This window comes from Amphiura filiformis, chromosome 19 (genome assembly GCF_039555335.1).
Source record: "Amphiura filiformis chromosome 19, Afil_fr2py, whole genome shotgun sequence".
NCBI lineage: Eukaryota > Metazoa > Echinodermata > Ophiuroidea > Amphilepidida > Amphiuridae > Amphiura > Amphiura filiformis.
The window spans coordinates 15,973,105-15,999,869 of record NC_092646.1 but is presented as its reverse complement, the minus strand read 5'-3'; the positions used below and the strand labels follow the sequence as shown (position 1 = coordinate 15,999,869).

Here is a 26,765-nt window from a genome sequence, read left to right as displayed (position 1 = left end):
GAAAAATGTCATAAAAAAGGATGCTAGGATCACGAAATACTCCTTTAAATAAATAAAAGTACAAATGCTTTCGTTTCAAATAACACCAAAAAGAGGTGGAGAAATTTGAAACTGAGCCATACACATTGTGTCAGTCGCAAATCACCTATCACAGACATTCCCCTATGAAAAGAACGACCATGTTGATGCGATCATAATTACAACCATAATTACGACCATAATTACGACCAAAATTGCGACCATAATTACGACCAAAATTTGATTGTATTTATCATCGTAATTTTGATCACATTTGGTACCCCAGCGATCATTATTTTGACCGTTATTAATGATCGTAATTTTGATCGCGAATACGCGACCATAAATGCAACCAACTTTTGATCGTTTTTTTGATCGCAAATAATGATCGTAATTTTGTGTAATGCGATCATTAAAACGACCGCATTATTACGATTGCTATTTCTGAACGCTGCATTTGATTGCTTCTATCGCGATCAATATTTTAATGATCGTAAAATTTCCCGCTGCTGCGACCAAAAATGACTCACTAGTACGTACAAACCATGCATGCACCATTTAACCCTGAATTATTTTCATAAGTCCAAGAAAAGCATCAACAGTTATGAATGGTATAATGCTGGACAAGATATTCACTTAGGCCTAAATTAATCTTTAAAAACAAAGCCAGTATAAGCCTATAAAAATTAATATAACTAAACTGCATGAGTTACATGTAATATAACTGATTATAACTCAACTGTTATTATTCAAGTAAAAAGTTCTCGATTCTCGAATCATGATGTGTGAGTAGTTGCAGAAGACAATGGAAGAGAATAATTTCCTGATCCAGGCCAGGTGCATGCAAAGAAAGGATTGCCAACCATCATCTGATCATGACCATTCAATTCCATAAAAATACATGTATATGCCCTTTAATAAGCTTACCTACAACTACATGTACATGTAACATGCTACACTCATTTCATCATTCATGTCCATCTCATTTCACTATACTACCTGCGCTGGCTGGATGGTCCTTATTTACAGGCAGAGATCATGTTTCTCACTTTCTTTCTCATGAACTATTTTTAAAATCAAAAGATATATCATATTATTTGTGATCTCTGCAACTGCCATGATTGCATGCATCCAATTTTTTGAATATAATATGACCTTTGGCCATGTGAATTGTGATTGGCTGTATGGGGGCTACGGGCTTTGACCCTTGAGAATTTTTTTATTTCAAAATATTATTTGGTTGTATTTTTGGAGAAAAAAATAACAAATATTTATGCAAATATGATAATAAAATTATTAATCACTTTTATTTTGTAATTTCTTTTTGAAAAATGAGTCATAAATAATTAAATGGAAATGAACCACAAAAGGTCATGGGCTACTAGCTGTCACTAAGCTAATGCTGATAAAACAATGCAACATCAACAAGTGAGTGCTGAAATGCTGTGCTGTATAAGATAATATGCAATGATTATTTGAGGACATTTATTTCTTAATTGTAGCTGCATGAAGCTGAAGGCTATAATAAGTTTGAATATCAAACTATAGTTGTTTTAAAAGACAATCTGCTGTTATCCCGGGCTGGTATGTATGGTATATACTCAGTCTCATCATCATACTTAGTCATAACATATTGATATTACAATATGCAGTACCTTATATTCTACTAGTACTATGTTTTACTGCTATACATGAATATCTCAGCTTAAAAGCTCAATTAACTTGAAGTAGTTGCATGATATCTGCATGTTTTCAATGTTTATTTTACACAATTGTAATGTAAATGTAGAGACTATAAAACATGTGCACATGTCGTAATAACATATAACGATGTAACGCTAAGGGTGCATGACGAATTCATGCAGAACATGTGGCCAAAGTGGCATCAGCAAACATTTCAGGAATTATGTTCTGCGTGGTATTTCATATCTCTGCATTTAAACTTTTGCAGTCAATTTTATTGTAAAAGCAATTTTTACTGTGGAAATAAATTGATTATGAAATAAAATGGCTAAAAAAAGGAAAATTTCATCTAAATATAATATCTGGTCATTTTCATGATTTTGATTGAGATTTATAGGTGTTCCTAACATCTTATGAAAATTTTGTGATTGTAATTTTCAAATGATGAATTTGAATTTTTGATAGTAATTCTCAGATCATATAAGTATCATGATTGCGACCATCTTGAATGATCGTAAAATTACAACCATCAAAATTGTGATCATAATATATGATCAAATATAGTTGGAATGAAAAAGCGATAAAAAAAAACGACCAACATTTTGATTACAACCAAAAATACGATCAACTGTATTCACAATCAAAGCAATAATTACGATCAAACATATTTGGATTCAAAAACGATCAAATTTACAATCAATATTTGGATTACAACCAAAAATACGATCAACACCTTTGTTACGATCATTTCTACGACCATTCTCTATCAGTCCTATTATGGTCGTACGATCGTTGACGATCAAAATGTTGGTCGCCGCGACCATTTTTTGATCGTAACGATCAAGAATTTGATCGTTACGATCATGATTTGATCGTTGTTTTTTCATAAGGGTTCACAAGTCTGCTATCACCAGTCATGATGTTGTCTCTACCAGTCATACAAAGGACTCAAAAGTTATTGACAGAGAAGCTGACAAGACCACTAAATGGCTAAAAGAAGCCACCTGGATATGCTAAAAAGGTAAAGACACTCAGGACAAGACGCCAAGTCCGGTATCGCGTGAGCAAATTAAAAAATAGCCCAAATAGCGCGAGCACACAAACAAAACTTCGCGCGTGAGATGAACGATGTCGCCAGGTCTGAACGCTGTACCGGCATCAGCTGAATTCGAGTTCGCTTAGAGGGCAGGCATGGAAAATTCCAATCTGTGTGTTTATTAATCTAAGTGTATTGTGGTAATTGATCTTCTTGTGTGACTTATTGTATTGATCTTCCTTTGAAATAGGTGTATCAAGTACGAAACAATCTCTGCCATAAGAGAATTCAAGATAATCTGCAGGTGAGCTTATCAACAAGAAATGAATTCTTTGATGACATCTTCAATCTGGTAGATCTTCTTGAGAATATACATCCGACTTACTTCTCAACAACACAGGCTGATGATGTCCGAGATCACCTACAAAACGTAAGTGTTATATTTTATCATTTAGTTGACATGAATTCAGGGGTGTGTACATGTACTCAAACTTTTTTGGCCACTAGCCAGTCGCTGTACGGCAGGTGACTCATAAAAGTTACTAGCCCGACAGAAATGCCATAATTACGATATTTTTAGTTTAGCATAAGTTAAGCCATGCTGGTCTCATTCCGGGGCTGGGTACTCAGTACAAATGACCATATGGGGTCCGGGATGTGGCGCAAACAGGGCCTTTTGTATATCATTGACCCCTTTTTAAGCCAACTTTGGTATATTGGTGGGTCCTTTTTCCAAAATTTTCTGAATTTTTTTCGGAAAATAGCCCAATTTTGCCTCAATCTAACTAAATATTTTGAAATATCCCAAAAAATTTTTGGGTTCAAATTTCTTGAAAAATTTGTATATTGATGGGTCCACTTTCAAATCCTCAGCAGCACACCCCTACCAAAACCAAACTTGAGTACCCCCCCCTGGGGTCTCATTGAAATGTTCCAAACTTTTGCCTGTTCTGCTAAGGACAGATGAAAGGATTATAATATATTTGATAACCATCTTTATGTTAGGCTATTCCGAATGGAGTCACCCATCCAGGTAACTCCATTTGAAATTCACACTCCTGCACATGTGTAAAGGTTGTTGTGACCGCCATCCCTACTAGGGATTCCTAGTCTTACTTCTGTTACCAGAAGTAATCATGAAAGCATGCAGTCACAAAAGCAGGGTTCGGTTTTTGCCGACAAAGTGGCAATAACTGGTAAAAACCTGTTTTTGCCAGTTTTTGCCTGGTTTAAACCGCAAAATGGCAAAAACTTATGTATAGTCACTCAAATGTTAACAAGTACACAGAAAGCTCATAAACAGTAAACATACAACTTTTAATGAATCATTCAACATATTTTTTGTCTCATCAAGTCCTTAAAATGAAAAAGTTTTGAATTTGATATGCCAGATTTCAGTTAAATGCACTAAGTGAGCAATGAAAATGCATGCCTTTAATGTTATTTGTAATTACAAAATCTGGCCTTGTTACACTGTGGAAAATAATTTTTTAATTTAATAATTCATTTTGAGATCAAAAATCTGAACTTTAAATCACTTTTTTAGTTTTTGCCGGCAAAAAATGGCAAAAACTGTTTTTGCCAAGCGGTTAAAACCGTGTTTTTTTCCACCTGCGAACCTTGCACAGAAGCAGGCAAGACTAGTACTCATGGTTTGAGAATCACCTTGTTACTTTTACATTTTGTGACGCCTTCTTTTTGTTGGTTTTTAGAACTATATTAGACCCCCTCCTGAGCCCTCTAATATGAACTTTCCCCGACAAAAATCCCAGCAATGCCCCCGCTTGGTGCCCAAATGCACACTGTATAATGGTAGCATAAATAGTTTTCTGTGATATTGTTATGTTAATTTTAAACATAGTACATGTATGCTTATACAGATGATGCACTTTTCCCAAACCGTAGACTAGTCCACCACCACCACTCTCCATGTCCCGGGGTCACTCCCATTGTGGCCTGTACACCATCCGCGATAATAAAAACGCGTAAAAGGGTCGTTTTTGGTGGGTAGGCACGATACGCAAGTATCGCGTTTAGGGTGTCAAAAACATGAAAAATTTGAAAAAAGGGTAGCAAAATTGCAATTTCTAAATACGTGAAAATTAAATTTAGGGTATGAAATTTGATGTTAGGAATGAAATCCCTGTTTAGGGTGTCGTTTTAGCCAAGGGTTAAATCCTCGTTTAGGGTGCTTTTCAAAAGTTGATTATCGCGGATGGTGTACAGGCCACAATGGGAGTGACCCCCCCGGGCTCCATGTTTACCTGCTACTAATAAACTGTAAATTTTTGTTGGATTGTGATAACATTCTTTAACCCTTATATGTAATTACAGATACAGACCCTGCCTGTTACACCAGAAATGGAACAAAGAGCAACAAGACCCTTGACAGCAGAAATGAAACAATGGATGCAGCAAATTGTCAAAGATTCTGAGGATGAACTCAAAGAGTTCATGCAAAAAGAGCGAAAGGTACTACAGGACACTATGACAGATTGCACAGAAGCACAAACCATAACACTTCAAGATATCATCACGGGACAGACAAACCAACAGACTATCACACTGCAAGACCAAGCAAGGCAGCAGACAGACAAACTTACCAGTCATATTGACAAAGGTAAATTAAACATGTTAGAATGAGTTGCTAACTTTCACTGACTTTTTTTTATTATGATAAAGCTTTAAAGTGAACTTTTTAAGTTTTGTAATGAATGTCTTATATCATATAATTTCAGACTTGAAAACCTCATATGCACAAAACAAGTTAGACCTGGTCTATTATTATTATTATTATTTATTCTTTCTTTATTGAGGGTAATACTGCTTCAGTGACAAGCACTGCTTTTCAAGCAGGCCCTCATTGTATACATGTTATTGCAACAAAATATATTACGATACACAATATTTACAAAAATAGCATACATAATATATTAGTATTACAAATAAGTATAATGGTATCATCAAATACAAGAAAATTATAAATACCATGATTCAAAATACAGAAATACAATAATTATATTTATACAAAAAATAAGCAAGCAAATGAACAAAATGTAGATAAAGACAGGCCTAAATTTCTTTAATTTTTGACTGAAATTGGCCTAAAGTCATATTTTCCATCTGCGCTCTTACTGTCGGTGGCAAAGAATTCCATGCATAGGCTGCCCTGACGTGAAAAGTACGCTGACCTGAATTTGATTTAAATTTTGGAACAATCAATGTATTAGAAGTATGATTTCTAGTTATATGATTATGGTTATCATGAACAAAATCAAATTGAGAAGATAAGTATGACCATGGAGGATTCCTTTATTCTTTTCATTTCCTCGTTTACCCCTAGCAGAGTCCAAAACTTAATGCAGTCACCTATATACATATCATTATGCATTCGGCAGAGTAACGTAATCAAGCATTTTGAGCAAATTGAGTTTTTATATGCTTATGATTATGTTTCAGGTTATCTTTTATTTCCACCAAAAATTAACGGTAAATCTTACTCACCGACGTAGTTATTGAAATTTTGATTTGGACGAATCGCGCTTAAGTGCGATAAATGAATTTGCCAGAGAGACGAATCGTATACTTAGCTGTACAAATCATGTTGAGCCCGAATTTTCTATATTATATGTCCTATATACTGATATATTTGATACCAACGTATAGCTGTAGGTAACTTCTATCCAGTGATACCAAAATAAGTACAAACATTCCCCACATAATATTGCTGTGGTTTAATAATGTGAGCACCCCCATGAAATTGGAAAATCATACGCAAAATATAGGCCAATATTGTTATTTCTGCTTTAAAATCCTCGAGTTTTTGTTAAATATATTACAGGGATGACTATTTATAACTTAAGTTAAGTCTACATAGCCTTAGGACAACCAGTAATTTCTACAAAAGCCCAAAATCAAGAATGCGTGCTATGGTTTACACCTAGTTGAATGCATATTCGACCTCGATGCGCATTGCAGTGGTCGAGACATTTTGGATACAGCATAAAGCTGAATAGCTGTTAAAAACGTGTTTTGAGGGACATATCGATTGCTTCAGAACATGCAAGTAATGCAAGTATTTCGTGTACATTCACTTCTATAATATAATTTCAAATGAGTGCTCACAAGTGTTCTAAATAAACCAATGGAATGGTACCAAGATTTTCAAACGCCGTTTACTCAGAACAGCAATTTTGTGTATTCGGCACTCTGCCGTGTTCATAACGATATGTACATGTGTATAGTGCCCTTTACAGGATCTAGAATAATATTCAGAATAAGGTATGTAAATACCAAAACGTTCCTTCTCCACAGGGCCAATATTTAGACCAAGTCCAACTTGTTTTGTGCATAGAGACCGTATGTGTGTATCCCTGTTGAAATCTGATCCATGTAGCTACATTAATACCATAGAATTCCATCTACAAGCAAATGAGAGGGGTTTTTTGACGAAAGAGACAACAGGCAGACAACCTGCACAAAAACATTACAATAGATTAATTGGCCTTGCATATACAGTTTGTACTGTATCAGTACATAGTTGCTCAAACTCCAAATAATATTTTTGTGGATGGTGTCTGCCTTTCATATCTCTTTCATCAAGAAACCCTCATTTAAAGCCATATATATTTGCAGATGAAATTCTACGATATTGCACTACTTTCCCCGGACATATTTTCAAGTGTCTCTAAAGTCTCCCAGACAGTGCTTGAGTGGTTATGCATAATAATGCAATATGGTTTATTTAATTCTGGATGAGTCAAACAACTTGAGTCAAAATAGAGTAAAGAGAGTTGATACAGTATCAACATATAGATACAAACCAAAGGTTAAAAAACTTCATATTTGTATTCCTCTTAGTGATTTTAACCATAGTTTTGAGACCATTGAGTAAAAATATATATTCTTTAACATTCCAAATGGATTTTTTTTTGTTACATTTAGCCTCAACTAGTACAGAACAAACTGCAAAACAAAGACATGAAGAGCTTCAAGAAGGTAGGATCATCTGTAGTTTAGTGTCTGACCGATCAGGTCCCTATCTGAATCGGCCGATTGGCCGATCAATTCCCTCTTTGATCTGCCGATTCGATCACCGATTACCAATTCCCCAATTGTAAACAATGGCTGCCATCGCCATGAGTAAATTTCACCTGTATGTTGAAAGGGTACTTGTACGCAAAGTATTACCATAATTATGTATGCTCTGAGCACAAAACTACACTCGCATGCTCATTTACAATACTTAATTTGACCATGATTATTCTAAGTTCAATTTACCTTTTCCCCTGATATCCGAGTCCGTCGAATCATTCGATCGCCGCATTTTAATATTGTGTTTACGCTCAAGTCAGTATTGAGTTTTGCACACGGCCCGTAGCTGACACGCTCGTGTGTATCCCGGAAGTGTTGAGTTTTGCACGCGGCCCGTAGCTGACACGCACATGTGTAACCCGGAAGTGTTGAGTTTTGCACGCGGCCCGTAGCTCTCTCCAATCTGACACTGGCGCATGTGTGTAAACCGAAGTATGCATGCGGAAATTACCTGATTATCTCAGCTGCGTGCCTGAATCACGGTATGATTTTATATATGTTTATCGCCTACAAAGCTTGTTCTTTTGCTAAATTTCGCTTGATTTAAAGAAAGAAATATACCAATAAATGAATACTTGTTAAGCTTCAACAATTACTTTCATGATATTGGGTGATCGGTGCATTACATCGGCGGATGAAGGAAAAATCGGCCGATGCAGATCACTACCGATAAGCTAATAATCGGCCCGATTAGGAAGCTCCCGATCTGATCGGTCAGTCTCTAATCATCTGAACCAACAATTCTTTCAAATTTACCAGAATACAAAGACTTGTTGTTCAAGGTTTTAAATAGTGCAAAGTCAGAGGTGTACACTTACCTAAACACGCCTACTAGTAAAATACATGCATACTTTTTAAATTGTTTCTCATCATGAGTGAATTCTGTGATAATAAATGAATGAAAGGAAACTTTTTTTTTTCTGTGACCAAACATATCAGATTGAACCATGCAAACATACAAGATTTACCTGCCACCACAAAAGTGGGCATACTTAAATTTACATGTACAGGAAGAGCATGTAAAAGGTGATTTATAAACAGTACATTTACAACCAAAAAGTGAAATCAAAATCAACACTCCATTTACGGAAGTGTTGAGATAGTTTCCCTTTTTTCAGAGCAATTTGATACTCAATCTTACGTTTGATAATGATAAAGGATTTAAGACCACTAAATGAGGGAGAGACATTTTGGAATTTACATTTGTAAATGAAAAATTTGTAGCATAAAAATAAGAATGTCAAAAAGGGTTCATCAGGTACACCAAACATTACATCAATCTGGTTGAAATTGTAGTCAGAATGCAGTTTCATATTAATAAAATTTTGAAGAGCCTGCCAAATGGGATTTACTTTTTCACAATCACAAAATATATGTAAAATGGTCTCAGGATATTTATCACATAAGGAACATAGAGGTGAATCCTTTCTCCCAATTTTATGAAGGAACTTATTAAGGGCAATAGTCCGATGAAAAACTTTGAAATAAAATGCTCTTAATTGTGTCTCAATGGTACAAGAAAAATTACGAGAGTGAATATTTTCCCACTCCCAATCCATAGCCTCCTCATTACTATTATCATTAAGCAATTCATCCCAATACAGTTGAGCTTTATCAGGAGGTGATTTGTCAACCATAATTTGGTAACAATAACGAGGACTTAGGTGCCGACAGTATATTGCTTGAAAATAGAATGAAAGGAAACTTCAAATGTATTCAGGTGAATTATTTTAGAAAATAATGTATCAGTTAACGATAGGGCATACAATTGACATGATTGCCTGCAAATTTATCAAATTATTTATTTAGCTGTATTTAGGTATGTATTATCTGAAAAGAAACTGAACTTTATCTACTTCTGAGTTCAACCACTGTTCTGTAAACTGAACTTTACCTACTTCTGAGTTCAACCACTATTCTGTAAACTGAACTTTACCTACTTCTGAGTTCAACCACTATTCTGTAAACTGAACTTTACCTACTTCTGAGTTCAACCACTATTCTGTAAACTGAACATTACCTACTTCTGAGTTCAACCACTATTCTGTAAACTGAACATTACCTACTTCTGAGTTCAACCACTATTCTGTAAACTGAACATTACCTACTTCTGAGTTTAACCACTATTCTGTAAACTGAACTTTACCTACTTCTGAGTTCAACCACTATTCTGTAAACTGAACATTACCTACTTCTGAGTTTAACCACTATTCTGTAAACTGAACTTTACCTACTTCTGAGTTCAACCACTATTCTGTAAACTGAACATTACCTACTTCTGAGTTCAACCACTATTCTGTAAACTGAACATTACCTACTTCTGAGTTCAACCACTATTCTGTAAACTGAACATTACCTACTTCTGAGTTTAACCACTATTCTGTAAACTGAACATTACCTACTTCTGAGTTCAACCACTATTCTGTAAACTGAACATTACCTACTTCTGAGTTCAACCACTATTCTGTAAACTGAACTTTACCTACTTCTGAGTTCAACCACTATTCTGTAAACTGAACTTTACCTACTTCTGAGTTCAACCACTATTCTGTAAACTGAACATTACCTACTTCTGAGTTCAACCACTATTCTGTAAACTGAACATTACCTACTTCTGAGTTCAACCACTATTCTGTAAACTGAACATTACCTACTTCTGAGTTCAACCACTATTCTGTAAACTGAACTTTACCTACTTCTGAGTTCAACCACTATTCTGTAAACTGAACATTACCTACTTCTGAGTTCAACCACTATTCTGTAAACTGAACTTTATCTACTTCTGAGTTCAACCACTATTCTGTAAACTGAACATTACCTACTTCTGAGTTCAACCACTATTCTGTAAACTGAACATTACCTACTTCTGAGTTCAACCACTATTCTGTAAACTGAACATTACCTACTTCTGAGTTTAACCACTATTCTGTAAACTGAACATTACCTACTTCTGAGTTCAACCACTATTCTGTAAACTGAACATTACCTACTTCTGAGTTCAACCACTATTCTGTAAACTGAACTTTACCTACTTCTGAGTTCAACCACTATTCTGTAAACTGAACATTACCTACTTCTGAGTTCAACCACTATTCTGTAAACTGAACATTACCTACTTCTGAGTTCAACCACTATTCTGTAAACTGAACTTTACCTACTTCTGAGTTCAACCACTATTCTGTAAACTGAACATTACCTACTTCTGAGTTCAACCACTATTCTGTAAACTGAACATTACCTACTTCTGAGTTTAACCACTATTCTGTAAACTGAACATTACCTACTTCTGAGTTCAACCACTATTCTGTAAACTGAACATTACCTACTTCTGAGTTTAACCACTATTCTGTAAACTGAACATTACCTACTTCTGAGTTTAACCACTATTCTGTAAACTGAACATTACCTACTTCTGAGTTCAACCACTATTCTGTAAACTGAACATTACCTACTTCTGAGTTTAACCACTATTCTGTAAACTGAACATTACCTACTTCTGAGTTTAACCACTATTCTGTAAACTGAACATTACCTACTTCTGAGTTCAACCACTATTCTGTAAACTGAACATTACCTACTTCTGAGTTCAACCACTATTCTGTAAACTGAACATTACCTACTTCTGAGTTTAACCACTGTTCTGTTCAATTGAAACCGCTTTGTCATCAATAACATCTTGTATAAAAGAAATCAGAACATGAATGACATTTAATTCCGGGATTTAATTTCTTGAAATTAAACAATGACAAAACAGAATTCTTGGTTATATCATCACTTCACCTGATATATGCCTTCACATTGGAGATGACATTGTCCACCCCTCCACTAGTGTCAGAAACCCGGGCGTTATCTTTGATGATGTTATGAGTATGTTGCCGCAGATAACTTCATTGTCAAAGAACATCACGTATCACTTATGCAATATTACTCGGGTCTGTCGCTTTCTTGATAATGAAACATGCAACCATGTTGTTCAATCTCTTGTGCTGTCACATGTAGACTATGGGAATGTACTATATATTTAATAGCAGGAACTAATGCAACATACATCATGAAATTACAATGCTTACAGAACTGGAGTGCAAAATTAATTTTCTCTGCTTCTAAGTATGACCATGCCAGCCAGTATTTGCAAGAACTTCACTGGTTCCCTTTGAAGCAGAGAATTTTATATAAGATCATGCTTTATGCATTCAAATGTCTGCATGGACATGGACCAAATTATCTCATTGAATCAATTTCATTGCACAACCAAACTTGTCCCGGTTTGCGTTCTGCAACAGACACTACACGTCTCTCTGTACCAAAATGCAACCCTAAAGGCCTGCAATCAGCTTTTGACAAGAGTTTTTCTCTCACCGCACCTGCACTCTGGAACTCACTTCCATCTGAACTCTGTACTGCTGTCTCTCTGCCAAGTTTCAAAAAAGGTCTCAAATCCTTCCTGTTCCCACAATAATCTGGTGTCTTTGTTTCAGTTTGCTGTTTTATTTTGCCTTTCAAATGCTTTGTTTTCCATCTTGGCACTGTGGTCTTTATGAAATAGCGCCCTATAAATGCCTTGTATTTATGTGTATGCATGTATGTATAAATGTATGTATAAATAATGCAAGAATGTTTACTTATTTCCTTATCATATAGATATCAGCCATACAGAAGAAAGTGCAAAAAAAAGACACCAGGAGCTTACAAGTGGTAGGTAATATGATAATGCATAATTTGAACTTAACAGAAACTGAAACTATCAGCAATGACATAGCCAGGAATGCAAATGGTACAGACTGCAACAGGCTGGGATTAAAAATTAAAATTGGGCCCGGTAGGATAACTTGCCTAGCCAGCGCATAAGAAAATTAACCAAGATTGCAATGGGCATTTTCTTTTTGGCTCATTTAACACAAAAAATTAATTTATTACCAGCCAAAATGGTGTAAAATGGAATTATTTTTTTTGTTGATAAACAAGATCCAGTAAAAACCTGGAACTGTGTTTAAGAAGTCCCTTGTGGTAGTTGCGAGTTAACATATGTTGAAGAAACAAAAAGAACTTTCAGCACACGATTAGATGAGCACAAAAGGGAGGCGGAAAAAGCGAATAAACAAAAATGCAAGTGGGCAAAAAGAACAGAATCTGAGAGCCATTTCAAGAACTCTGCTGTTAGTGGCCATGTAGCCAGGGCTAATCATATTTTCAATAGGGGAGTCAAAAATCTTAGAGAGCAAAATAGTGATAGGAAAGCAAGATTAGATCAGGAGGAGGGGCGAGGAGTTATGAACAGAGACAAGGGGTCTACAATCTAAGTAACATGTTTGATCCACTGTCATGCATCACCTTATTTTTTTCTTTGCTTATTTCTCTTTTGTACAATGTAATTCAGCCTATATTTTGTGCTAATAAAATCATATCATATTATATAATACAGAATTGGAGCAGTTGCCTGAAAGATTGATAGATAAGCAAGAGAAGATTACAGATGTACATTTACAAGGTAACAGACAGGTTGAGTGATATATATTTGAGATAAAATCATTTTGGCATATCACATACATCAAATTTTCATTTACTTCCAAGACCCCTGCTGGCATTGCGATTGTATTTATATCTTTTATTTGAATTGTAGCTATATAATTTAGATGGTTAAGGATCAGAATGAGCCTGGACCAACAGTATTCACACAAAATAACACACCCGTCACAACAATATTTTCCAGTTGTGAGTGGTGATGAAGAATTATCAGATCCAATAATTTTCATAATTGATGTTTTGTCAAAAACTGGCTCTGTTGTTGCCACTTTCATTCACTTGTTATTTCATGTTAAATCATATATAGACTGCAGAACCCACAGTACATGATAAAATCCAAATGTTAAACCATGGATTGTAGAATAGGCCATCCCCACAAAAGCAGAAAATGTCCCTTAATGTATTCAAGAACGAAAGCGGCATTCTTTAATTAAAGGTATGAAAAGTGTGTGTATTTCTAGAAATCCAGATTATTTCTTTACTTGTTACCTTACAAAAGTCATTCAACTAATCAGACATAAAAGATATTGGTCAAAAACATTTGTAATTACTCAATTTAAAGTATGAGATCTATTAAAGGATGATTTTGTGATCCTAGAATCCTCTTTTTATGACATTTTTCAGTACATATCCACGAAAAAAGCCTATTCCCAAAATTTCAGTTGGTTCCGATTTTGCGTTTGCGAGTTATGCATGATTATGTGTATTACACTGCTCCATAGACAATGCGTTGTAATTTTGTTGTGGTGCACCAGAAGGAAATTCAAATTTCACGATTTCTTTGCAAAACGAATTAATCTGCAAGAAATATTTTGTACATAAACATTATGTAGCCAGAGGTTTCCAGTGATATAAAAATCTCAACTTTTTTTGAGAAAAGTGGGGGGGATGAGGCTGTGGATCACGAAATGCCCCTTTAAATGAATTGGCCAAGATCAAGAATGTTAAACATTTCAGTATCCAAAAACAAATGCAACATAATAAATGCTTATATCATTTTAACTTGATTACTATTTTAGGAAGGATACAGAAATGGAGACAACAACTGAAGGGGCACTACCTTCGTAACAAAAGAGAAATAAGATTTGGACGGAGGAGCATTGATATCGCAAGTATGGATGAACTATTTGTAGACCTTACTTATTTTGAAGAGCAGGGTAATACCACAAGTGAGATTACATCAAATGTAGATTCAGATTCAGATTTAGATACATTTTTCTCATGTAAAGATCTAGAAGATACAAAGAGAAGAAAGCTGGAATCATATAAAGAATTGTTTACATTACCAGATAAGCATCATATATTGTTATATGGAGAAGCTGGTACAGGGAAAACCACTCATATGAGTCGAATTGCATATGATTGGGCCAAGAATGAAGGATATGCATTATCTGTTAGGGAGTTACTCAAGTTTGAGTTAGTGCTTGTGTTAGATATCCGAAAGTTTCAAAGCAATCAAACACTTGCTGAGGCAATTAAAAGACAGCTCTTACCTGGTGCAACTACAGACGACATTGATCAGGTGTTGGATTGTTTGCGAAATAAATGTCTGGTTCTTTTAGATGGTTTTGATGAAATGCCAAAAGGGCTTAAAAATCATGCACTCTCTAGTCCGCACCTTGATTATTTGTTTGTGATGGTCACAACCAGGCCACATTTGAGAGATCATTTTTGTAGAAGACATAAAGGATATAATCTAGTTCAAGTATCCGGATTTTCAAAGGAAAATGTACTGATTTATATTGAGAAATTCTTTCAGAAATCAAATCCAAATCTGGCCCAAAAAGTGCAAGAAATACCTTTACTTCAGACTATGTCATCCTTCCCAGTACTTCTTGTCATGATTTGTCTTCTGTGGGAAGATTCACACGAACAAGATATTTCTTTTCACAGTATGACAAGTTTGTACAAAGAAGCAGTTAGTAAATATCTCAACAAACCATTTGATGATAAAGATGGCGGCCTTTCTAAGTTGGAAATTCAGAATGTGCTTCTGAAAGTAGGTGAGATAGCTCTGACAGAATTATTTGCAAATCATATGCAGATAGAGGAAGAACTGTTTGGAAATAGTGATGTAGTGCAAACGGCTATTGAAATCGGCTTGCTGGTACGTGCAGAAGGCAAGCTAGTAGATGACAGCTCAGTAAGCTTTATTCACAAAACATTTCAAGAATTTTGTGCTGCTCTTTACCTGTCTGACTTAGATAGTGCAAATCAAGAAGAGGTTTTGCTCAGACAATTGAACAAGAAAAATGTTGATGAAATGGAACATCTGTTGAGGTTTATTTGTGGTTTGAATTTGCAAGCTGCTAGAGTTATATTCCCCCTTGTGATACAACTTAAAAAATCACTATCAGGATCTTGGATGTCTGACATGAGGTGGGAACTCCCTGCCCTGTTGCTCTTTGAAGTTGACTTGTCCCATAGTACGAATGTTGAAGACAGACACCACCTCCATAGACAGATGCAATCATCCAAACTGTGCTGTGAAAAAGTCAAGCTAAATACTGCAGAATTACTTCATTATTTTGGTAAGAATAGTGACCAATTTGCTAGAGACACATGGCTAAACCAAATCAAAATAATTGACATCCAGTGTGAATTTTCCAGTATACAAACCATGCTGCAGGGAGTGGGAAGTATGTCATTGCTGGAGCATGCAAAAGTAAGAATACGGAAATTTGAATGGATGACACCTGATATTGATGTGCCCCCTTGTCAATCACTGAGTGAGTTAAGACTGCATACCCTCGACTCTGATTTAGTGGAATGCAATGTGATTTCACTTGCAAGCCTACTAAGCTTTATGCCTAAACTGACAAAAGTGTCACTTAATTGTATTCAGCTGACTGGTGGGTTAGTTATCAAACCTTTGATTTTGAGTCAGTCACTGAAAGAGTTTCATATGTCATCATCATTATTATGGAGGAAGGAGATGTGCATTGTGTATGTGATGCCACTTGTAAGCCTACTAAGCTGTATGCCTGCACTGACAAAAGTGTCACTTGATAGCATTCAATTGACTAGTAGATTGGATGGCAACCCTGTGATTTTGAGTCAGTCACTGGAATTTGAGTCAGTCACTGAGTTTGATATGAGGGCATGTACTGTGCATGTGATGCCACTTGTACGCTTACTAAGCTGCATGCCTGCACTGCCAGAAGTATCACTTAAAGGCATTAAATTGACTGGGGAATTGGATTGCAACCCAGTGATTTTGAGTCAGAAAAAGTTTGAAATGTCATCATCATCATCATCATCCAAGCACAGTGTGGACGTGATGCCACTTGTAAGCCTACTGAGCTGCATGAATGCAGTGACAACAGTAACACTTAAAGACATTGAACTCACTGGTGGATTGAATGGCAAACGTGTGATTCTGAGCAAGTCACTGAAAGAATTTGATATGTCATCGTCGTCATCATCGTGTGATTGCGCTGTGATGCCACTTGTAAGCCTGCTAAGTTGCATGCCTAAACTGTTAGCTGTATGCATTAGTGGCATTGTACTGACTGGTGCATTAGATGACAACCCTGTGAATTTGAGTAAGACACTGACCACTTTTTATATGTCATGTCATGGTCTATGTGGAATATACAGGATTGATGTGATGTCACTTGTAGGCCTTGTAAGATGCATGCCTGGATTGACAACAGTGTCACTTGAAAATGCTGTAATTACTGATTTATGGAATTGTAACCTTGAGATTTCGAGTCGTAAACTGAAAAGGTTTAACATTAGATCTTGCACTGTAAGTCAGGATACACTTGAATACCTACGAGCCTACACCCCTGCACAGACAAAAGTGTCATTTGTTGATTGTGAGGACTCAGACTCTAGATCTTGTGTGATCTGGCATGTGCAGAGCTCGGACTCGGATGTGCAGGGCTCGGACTCGGATGTGCAGGGCTCGGACTCGGATGTGCAGGGCTCAGACTCGGATGTGCAGGGCTCAGACTCGGATGTGCAGGACTCGTTCAAACAATTGCCGATCACAATGTTTTTCAAACCTTTATAGTCAAAGGGTTTATAAACAGATATGGGGCCAAACGTTTGCTAAACATTTTCGTAAACATTTGGCAAACGTTTGTGATCGCTAACTGTTTGTCAAACGTTTGGCAAAAGCAGCTTATATAGTCAAAATGTTTTAGCCTACTAGAGTACTGCAACATTTTACAGTCAATGTCATGGCATTGCATTTTACCATATAAAGGAATATGACTTTATTAATGTTTTATTCAATTTACATTGTACATACCATTTGACCCAATACAGTTGAACACCATTCTCACAAATAACAAAGAGAGTTGATAGTATCATCAGTTTCAAGTGCAAGAATGATACCTTGTGCCTGTTTAGTCATATGTGAAAGAAGTGCTAGTTGTGAGGAAAACTTGAGTAAAATTATGAAAGTCAATATAATTCTCCATGATTGTCTTGGTTTGCCTAGATTGAAGTCTATACGCTTCTGTGTCATTTCTTATGGAAATCCAGACATAATCAGCTGATAAGAGTCGGACCTGTTACATGTCTACCATTTGGCCCCTAGTTGACCACCATTTTCACAAATAATAATGATCGAGAGTTGATATAGTTTCAAGTACATGAATAATATATTGTGCCTGTTTAGATCTGAAAGAAGTGCTACTCTAGACTACTCCGTAGTACACTTGCCCATTGTGCATACCCTGGATATTGCATTTAATCTTAAAACTCCGATTTAAATAATTTGTGCACAATTGATTGATTTTCACAACTGATCATCTTTTTAGTCACCGTACTCCCTCTGTTTGTTAGCTTCCCAAGTGGACTACTGACTTTGGATTGCGGTTTACATGCTTAACACGGCTGTCTATGAGCTTCTATGGATGAGATTGTCGGATTCCTGGCCTACTAAAATTGGCCATGATGTAATGCATCTTTAAATGATATGGCTTGTGATTGGTCGCACAGATCTCATTATGGTTTAAATACTGGCATTACCATTAATAACTACATGCAGGGTACACAACTATGCTTCCTTTGTGTAGCGGGAACATGAGCGCGTATTGTACCATCCAGGCTTTGTGCATGCGGTTAAATTGGATGATAAACAAGTATGATTGACAGTGTTTGTGTTAGGGATCAAAGTCCCGTTTAAAATTGAAAGTCCATAGTCTATTTTTAACTGGGACTTATGCGATTAATAAACTGGTAGATTCTAAACTCAGAATTGTTCAGTATTGAAGTGCTTATAATGACATTATGATGTTGCATTCAAAAATATAAGCCTATGTATACTTTACTTTTACTGTCACTAATAAAATTATATAAACTTTTTCATAACAATTTTATATTAGTATTTTGATGTAATAAATATCAGTATAATTTCGAGTTCAACTGAATGCTTTCATCATGATTAATAACATGTTTTATTTATCAAAAATCGACTATGGCATAGTCTAGTGCTACTCATGAGGAAAACTTGGGTTCATAAAATTATGAAAGTCAATTCTCTTAGTTATACGGGGTAGTTATTGGTCTGCCTAGAATGTCTTGGTTTGTTTGATAGTAGCCTATACACTGTGTGTCATTTCCTATGGAAATCTGGTCATAATTCGCTGATAAGAGTTGGACCTGTGCAAGTCTACCATGATCACCATTCTCACAAGTAACAATGAGAGTTGGTATCATCAGTTTCAAGTGCAAGAATGATACCTTGTGCCTGTTTAGTCATATATGAAAGTTGTGCTACACATGAGGAAAACTCGGGTTCATAAAATTGTGAAAGTCACTTCTCACTATGAAATTTTTACACTGAAAATCACACTGATATCTGTAATGGACACTGAAAATTTAACACAATGAACAGCACCACTGAAAATAACACTGAAATAGTTCTTTTGTTATTCTGTATGCAAATAACCATTGTCCAACCACACTGAAAAATGGACTGAAACACCTCTGAAAATCATTGGCAAGTCATTAATCCCACTGAAATTTATTTAATCCCACTAAAATGGATTTAATCACACTGAAATGAGCTGGCCTAGCTGTTCTATTGTTATGGAAATTAGTGCCCTAGATCATTGCTCATTATAGCAGACAATAACCACTTGATATACCACTGAAAAATACACTGAAATACCACTGAAAACAATTTTCTTTTGTTCTGATGATTTTCAGTGATACCCTGTCATTTTCAGTGTGATTTTCAGTGTAAAAATTTCATAGTGTCTCTATTGTCTTGGCCTGTTCGATTGTTGCCTTGGCCCATAAATGACCACCATTCTCACAAATAACAATTAGCGTGTTTCTATTGAGTCCCCTGCATTTTACCGGTAAAACTGTTCGCCGTCAAATAGCGGTGAAAGGCGGATAACGGTCAGTTTCCATTGCACGTTGTTTACCGGTAAACACTTTCGATGAACAGCGTCAATTGACACACCTTTAAAGTTTGCGGCGAAAGGTCGTGCACTGGGGTCAATCCCCGGGTCAATCGCAAAGCATTGTGGATTTTAATATTGTAGTATTTTCTTAATTGTTTGGCTAAAAATGAGGTAGCAAACATCATGATACATGAGAAAAGAAGACTGAAGAATAATGTTTTTTATTAGCGTTTTCATTAGTTCTCGTACATCAAATTACGCCATTGGGAAATCCCCCTGAGTGATATCGACGTGAGTACTCAGTATTGTTGCACAAAAAAAAAATAGGTCTTGGAATTTCATCTTTCACAGTTTAATTTCAGTTAATTCTTTTTAGCGAATAGTAATTTAACATCGACAACATAATATTAAATTCATGAAATCTTTCTAATTTTCTGAAGCACACACCGCCGCGGATCCGAGTTGATTTTTTTTTTTTTCGCATGCACAGCTGGATTCATCCGCTGATGTTGTTGTTGTTGTTGTTTTATTTCATGGCTTTTACTAGGGTCATAAATCATAACTCATGTTAAATATTTAGCATAATATGTATAATGCAGGGATAATGCATTATGAATATTTCTTCCATTTACTTTATTTATAGCAAGTGAGTCAAATATTTGTATGTGATTAGGCCTAAGAATTTTTGCGAACGGAATGGTATAAGCTAGCTCATGATGCAGAGGTAAATTTCGCGACTCAACTTCCGTTTTCTTCCCTGTATGCGCATTCAATCGAACGGAGTGAGTTTCTATTGACGTTTATCGGTAAGCGCCCCCGCTATTTTCCTTCCTCAAGAAGGAAAGCGTTACGGTAAAAACTCACCCCTGTTTACCGGTAAATAGCGGGGAAGGTCAGTTTCTATTGAGCAGAAATAATCCCTTTACCGTCTTTTTACCGGTAAATGGTCCCAATAGAAACACGCCTAAAGAGAGTTGGTTGTATCAGTTTCAAGGGTAAGAATGATATCTTGTGCCTGTTTAGTCATCTAACTATACCTGACAAAGTTACAACTTATTAAAAGAACAAAGATTTTTCGGAGTTGGGTCTATTGGTGTTAAAATGTGTGCCATATGAACAAAAAAAATCTTGTTTTAAATCATGATGGAAGTGTTCCATGGAAGAAAAGTAATGGGCCTATATATGTGATCATCCACTATGAACCCATTGTAAAATCACCAGTGCTTATTCAGAGATATGGACCAATAAGCAATTACAGAAATCAATAGAAAACAACAGAATTACAAGAGCAAAAAGTGATACATGTATATCATTTCAAAGCTTGTTTAATAGAGATTTCAACTTTTTAATAACCTAAGACATTCAAAAGTGTGACTTTACACTGGATTCATTGTGGATGGTCACATATGACTTACAAACAAAAATGCTTGTGCTTATATCATGATATGAGTGTTCAAAATTTTTGTGAGAAATTCTGCTTATCTGTGTGGGTTTCCCAAGATAATCGATGTGAGTAACACAAGAAAGTTAAGATTAGTGTAAATATTTGTATGAATTGATGCTGACAAATAATACTCTTTTGTATACTCTTATAGATAGTGAGAACCAATCAGAGCAAAGGTTAGAAAACTGATGCCAGGTGTGTATTTATTTTGTATATGGGCTATACCAAAATTGCACTATTCCATTTAAAATCACAATTTCAAATGGAATGAACATATTAAGCAGCTCCATTTGAATTTCATACACCCTATGAGAAAGATTCAACCTGAATCTTCCACTAAGCGAGGGTGAGTTTCAAATGGAGCTGCTAATGTGTTCATTCCCTTGCCATAAAATTTGTATTTATGGCAAATTTAAACCAAAACCTAAATTATATGATATCAGTTGCTATCTGATCCCTAATAATACAGAGACCAAGATAATGCCTTTTGTATTATAGTGTCCTTCCAAAGTTGTAGTAAAATAGAATTGTAATGAAAGAATGATACTTAGCAACTTTACTGTTTAATAGCATTTTTATAATGTTTCCGTAAATACAGGATGGTAAAAAAAGTACACTCATATTTGACAGCAATTTTTGGCTCTTAGCGGAGCTAGTGAGCCTTAGTCATTGTAGTCAGTGAGGACTGTATTTTTGCTACAAATTTTGGCCACTTGCGTTCTTGCTTTTTATGCTAAGGTTTCTTTTGTTAATGATATTTGGCTTTGAAATTACATTCCAAGGTTTGCTTAGTTATTTAGCAATCGATTGCACTCCTTTAGAAGTGAATTTGGGGTGGGGAAAGTACTTATTTTGAAGTGAGAAAAGTCAAAAGTCGTCATGAGAAACAAGTCATTTCTATCGTTTTGCTTGGTTCCCTGTATGCGCTAGAGATTATTTTGGTCTGAGTAATTTAAGTTGTGAGATCATGGCGGGAATTGACGGATTGCACTATTTTTCTTTGGGAAAGTGACCTTTTATCATGAATTTTTGCGGTGATCTCACATGGATAGAAACGTGATTGGATGATTCCTTTGTCCAGATTGTTTATTGAGTTCTCGGGAGTTTTGTTACCATGGGACAACACTTCAAAATATTTAGAGACCAGCGCGTAGTAATTTAATTAAATGAGCGCTAAATAACCAGGGTTGCCAAAAAATTCAGCCCGAATCGCAGGTCAAATAATCGAAAAAGTCGCCCAATTTTTTTCTTTACCCTTTGTATTCTATGGGGCAGGAAATTGTCCCGGGTTAAATCTTCAAAAGTCGCCTAATTGGGTTACCAAATCGCGGGTTTGACAACCCTGAAAACAACGTCTCGACAGCGAAGGTCACATCTGGCTATTCATTATCATTGTTTGTCTGGCACGCTTTCTACAGCGTGGGTTGGGAATTCTGAAAATCTGTAACAATTACAATTTTGCGGAATATAGGGTGGGTTTCTAAAAAGCGTGTGAGCAATATATAATTATAAAGCGTAGGGGTAACGCTACCAATTGAAAAAAATATAATAAAGTAATTTGATGATCTGTTGAAAACATTCATATTTTCTTCATAAATCTGGAAAGAAAATGTCAAGAAGAAATTTGCTGATGTTTTCAATTCATACGGCGTCGCCTGTAGTAGAATCGACGCGCCGTGAGTTTTATGAATGAATATAATTTTCAGTCTCTACATCAGCCGCTTTGGCCCGCTCGCTCACACTAGAAGTGGAGCGATCCGAACCACAGCGGCCGTGTAGAGAGTATAGACTGACGTATTCATGTATTCAGGATCTCACAGGTATCTCAGCCTTTTGCCCATTTGCCCATGTGTTACTTTATGATAAACAATCTAAAGTCGTATCTTTTCGATGCAGTTGCAGTGATGCAGTTTTGCCAACATTTAATATGTCGCAAATGTTTCAGATGAATAAGAAAATCATGAGTGTTTGATAGATGAGGATAAATTCTGCATCAATTCGGATTCTGAAATGGATTGATGGCGCAGATAATGATAAAATGGACCCGGAAGTGACTGTATGAAACGCCGATGTTCAGTCTTCCGAATTTGATAAAGTAATGCTGTAAACAATCTAAAGTAAAGTCGTATCTTTTCGAAAGATGATTGCAGTTTTGCCAATATTATGTCGCAAATGTTTCAGATGAATAAGAAAATCATGAGTGTTTGATAGATGAGGATAAATTCTGCATCAATTTGGATTCTGAAATGGATTGATGGCGCAGATAGTGATAAAATGGACCCGGAAGTGACTGTATAATACGGTGATAGCGACGATGTTCAGTCTTCCGAATTTGATACAGTAATGCTGTAAGCTTTGGTCACAAACACTGCATAAGGGTGGGGGTTCAATTTTTTGCTAAAAAGGGTGTCTGTCTAAAAAGTGTGGGGAAATATAAATGGAGGGGTTTGACCCCTGACAAAGCGTTCGAAATTTGTAGCTGCTACAACTGATCATCACTATTTAATTCACTAGAATCTGTTTGTTTGTCTGTGTCTGCCTCTTCTCTCAGTCTCAGAGACTAGTGTAGTAGTAGCTCGTTCACGTAGTGATTCCGTTGTCCCACTGGCCTACAAAACTTAGATTGCATGGCGATCGGAGTGTTATCGTCAGAGCACTAGCATAGTAGGGGAAGCATGTGTAAAAGAATGGGGGTTCCGAGCAGTCGGCGCGTGGGCTGGTTATTTAAAACCAGATTTTAATAGATGGAGGCAAAAAAATAAACATTACAAATATTTACACTCTAGAAATTGGCTAGTTTTAGCGTGGTTTTACACCAAAACATTTTCGTGCACATACTTGCCAAACCAATAAACAAACATACATTGCATTTTGAACCGACATTATGATAAACAAACAAAACAAACCTTTTCTTTCCACAAACAAGACAAAAGTATATATCACAAGTTCATACCAAAAATAAAAGCAATTTATAGTCCGGTTTTTCAGTCAAAAGTCAGTATAAAAATGAATTCTGTATATTTTATAGTTCAGCATGTTATCTCTGGCATACATGTATATTTATAGTGGCGAAGATGAAAATCGTGAAACAAATGTCCTCCAGACCGGAATAGAGTTGTTAGATTCTGATGATACACGTTGTGGTTCACGTTCACGATGATAGTCATTTGCAGAAGAAATCTTGCACGGAGAAGCGAGAGGAGATGGGCATCCCAGATGGTGGAGTTGAAATGTCCAAACTCAGTGGTAGTGATGATTCCATGGTCCTACCTGTACACTTGTCAACAGCTGTGGTGGATGAAGTGATTGGAGCTTCAAGTTCAACTGTTGAATTAGACATTGAAAGTTTGGTATTGCACATTGATGATTCACTTGTTGAAACAGTTTTAGCGGGTCGTTTACAACCATTTACATATTTGCCATCAAGACCAGTTACATTCACTGCTTCCGGTGTTCGTCCTGAAACACTGATAATGTCAAAAACAATACTTTCTCCTTGCCCAACGCTGGCACGCTTGTGTCTTGGATTTGGCTTTGAAATACCAGATTTGTGTACAAACACGTCTTGTCCATTGTCTTTTCTAGTAACGAATCCGTATCCTTTAGTTACGTTAAACCATTTCACCGTTCCTTTAACATTTCTTGCAGTTACTGGTGTATTCTCAGATGGCATAGAAATAATAGGAGTCACATGCACTGTCTTTACATTCCTGCATTTACAAGGCTGATGATGCACAAGTTTATTTTCCAGTTCTTTAACTTTGCTTTCCAGTTGCTGTAATCTCTTGAATAAAGTCTCCATTGTAAAAACTGATGGTGATATAACACGATACACTTGGTGATAAAATGAAGAATAATACAGATGACACAGAGCTATTTGTTGACAACAATATATTTATTTCATATGAAAAGTCCTAAAGCAAAATGGTGGAGGTGGTCTAGCAAGGAACTGGCATGTTGGAGACCAGAGCTAGACTGACAAAACAGCCCAGGTCAAAAACAAAGGGAGCATTATGCTAATTTATATACTCTCTACTACGAATTTAATTATCACCAAAACATATAATGACCATAGGCCCTGAGTGGCATTGACCTTGTTAAAGAGATGGGTGACCTATGCAAATAAGAGCAACATGAAACTGGAAAGTGGAAAGGTCAACTTACATTACATAATCAGTTTCAGGCAGAGAACATGAGATAGGCACATGTCTTAAAAGCATGACTGGGGTCAAATTGATGTAAACAAACCTTGACTGAACTTGGAATAACTCATGCATTTTTGAAGAAAGAAACACAAATAATTTGCAATACAAGTAAACTTTCAACATGAAAACAACATTTGTCACTTCCAACACATTTTTATGAGGAAGTATACCTTAATTAAAGATGACACAAAATAATAGATAAATTAAGCTCAGGTGATGACCTTAATAAAACGTTTCTAAATTTAGAAATGTTGTCACTTTGCAGAACATTTTTAAGTTCTACTATAATCATGTCTTTCAAAATGACATATCCAAACAACAAAACTTAACTTTCAAAATATCAAAAACAAAACAATGCATAATCAAATTCTGCTGATTGCTATTAATTAAATAAATTGGTTGTGTACACAATTAGATCAATATTTTTAATGATCCTCAACCAAAAACAATCATAAACCTTTCAGCCAAACAAAATAATATTAATTAGTGACCAAAGTTGATGACCTTACAATGTACGAATTTGCACTAAGGGCGCATACTACCAAAAACTTTTCAGGGCACATAACACTATAATAACATAAAAATAATACAAATCAAGAAACAGCTGATCGTTAACAATGCCGGGTTTTACATGATTACAGAAATGATGGATTTGACACCATGCGAAAAGATAAATAAACAAGAAAATTTGGAAAGTACAAGACATGTCCTTTAGCAGCCCTATTAATTTTGCGGGAAGAGATCATAAGGATTTTCAGGCAAACCACACAGAAAATGACCAAGGTTAATGATTGGCGGAGCATACTTCTCCCTAAACACAGGCTAGTCCTCTTTAAAACTCATACTGCAGTCACACTCATACAGTTCCTTTAATTAGTTATCTAAATTAACGTCAAAATTCGTGTGAAAAAATACCCTATTTTTGTCTTAATTACTCGCCCAAATTTTGTTACAGAGCCCCCACCAAGACGATGCCGCCCGGCATAAAGGCTGACACCAACAAAAAGGAACAAAATTTGGGCTGCTACACATCCTGTAACTTTAAAAAATGGGTTAAACAAAACAAGCGTTAACGATCAGTGTTATGGCATAATAATAATGATAACAGTACCAGCCAGTACACAATAATAAATGAGCATTTAAATTTCTACATATAACCAAAGGTATAAAAACGCTGAATGACACAATGTATACCAAACATCTCACTTTACTTTACACATTTTGCCAACCCATCCCACACAACCAAACAATACTATCCAAAAAACCTCATCCCACTTCTGACACCATTTTGTAAAGGAATGGGCGAGCACAACAAGAATCCACTTCTGACACCATTTTGTAAAGAATGGGGTTCGAGCAGTCGTGCGTGGGCTGGTTATTTAAAACCAGATTTT

At 35.9% G+C, this 26,765-nt stretch overlaps 1 protein-coding gene across 1 annotated transcript in view; it reads left to right on the top strand.

Annotated features, from left to right (window-relative positions):
* Positions 1-19,774, top strand: part of LOC140140980 (uncharacterized) — a 33,304-nt gene extending 13,530 nt beyond the window's left edge. The window contains exons 3-8 of the mRNA XM_072162753.1: positions 2,988-3,167; positions 5,072-5,357; positions 7,682-7,735; positions 12,473-12,526; positions 13,254-13,319; positions 14,374-19,774. Coding sequence (XP_072018854.1) covers positions 2,988-3,167; positions 5,072-5,357; positions 7,682-7,735; positions 12,473-12,526; positions 13,254-13,319; positions 14,374-17,372 — 3,639 coding nt within the window. The 3' untranslated portion in view covers positions 17,373-19,774. The remainder of the gene's footprint in view (positions 1-2,987; positions 3,168-5,071; positions 5,358-7,681; positions 7,736-12,472; positions 12,527-13,253; positions 13,320-14,373) is intronic.
* Positions 19,775-26,765: the final 6,991 nt, after the last annotated feature.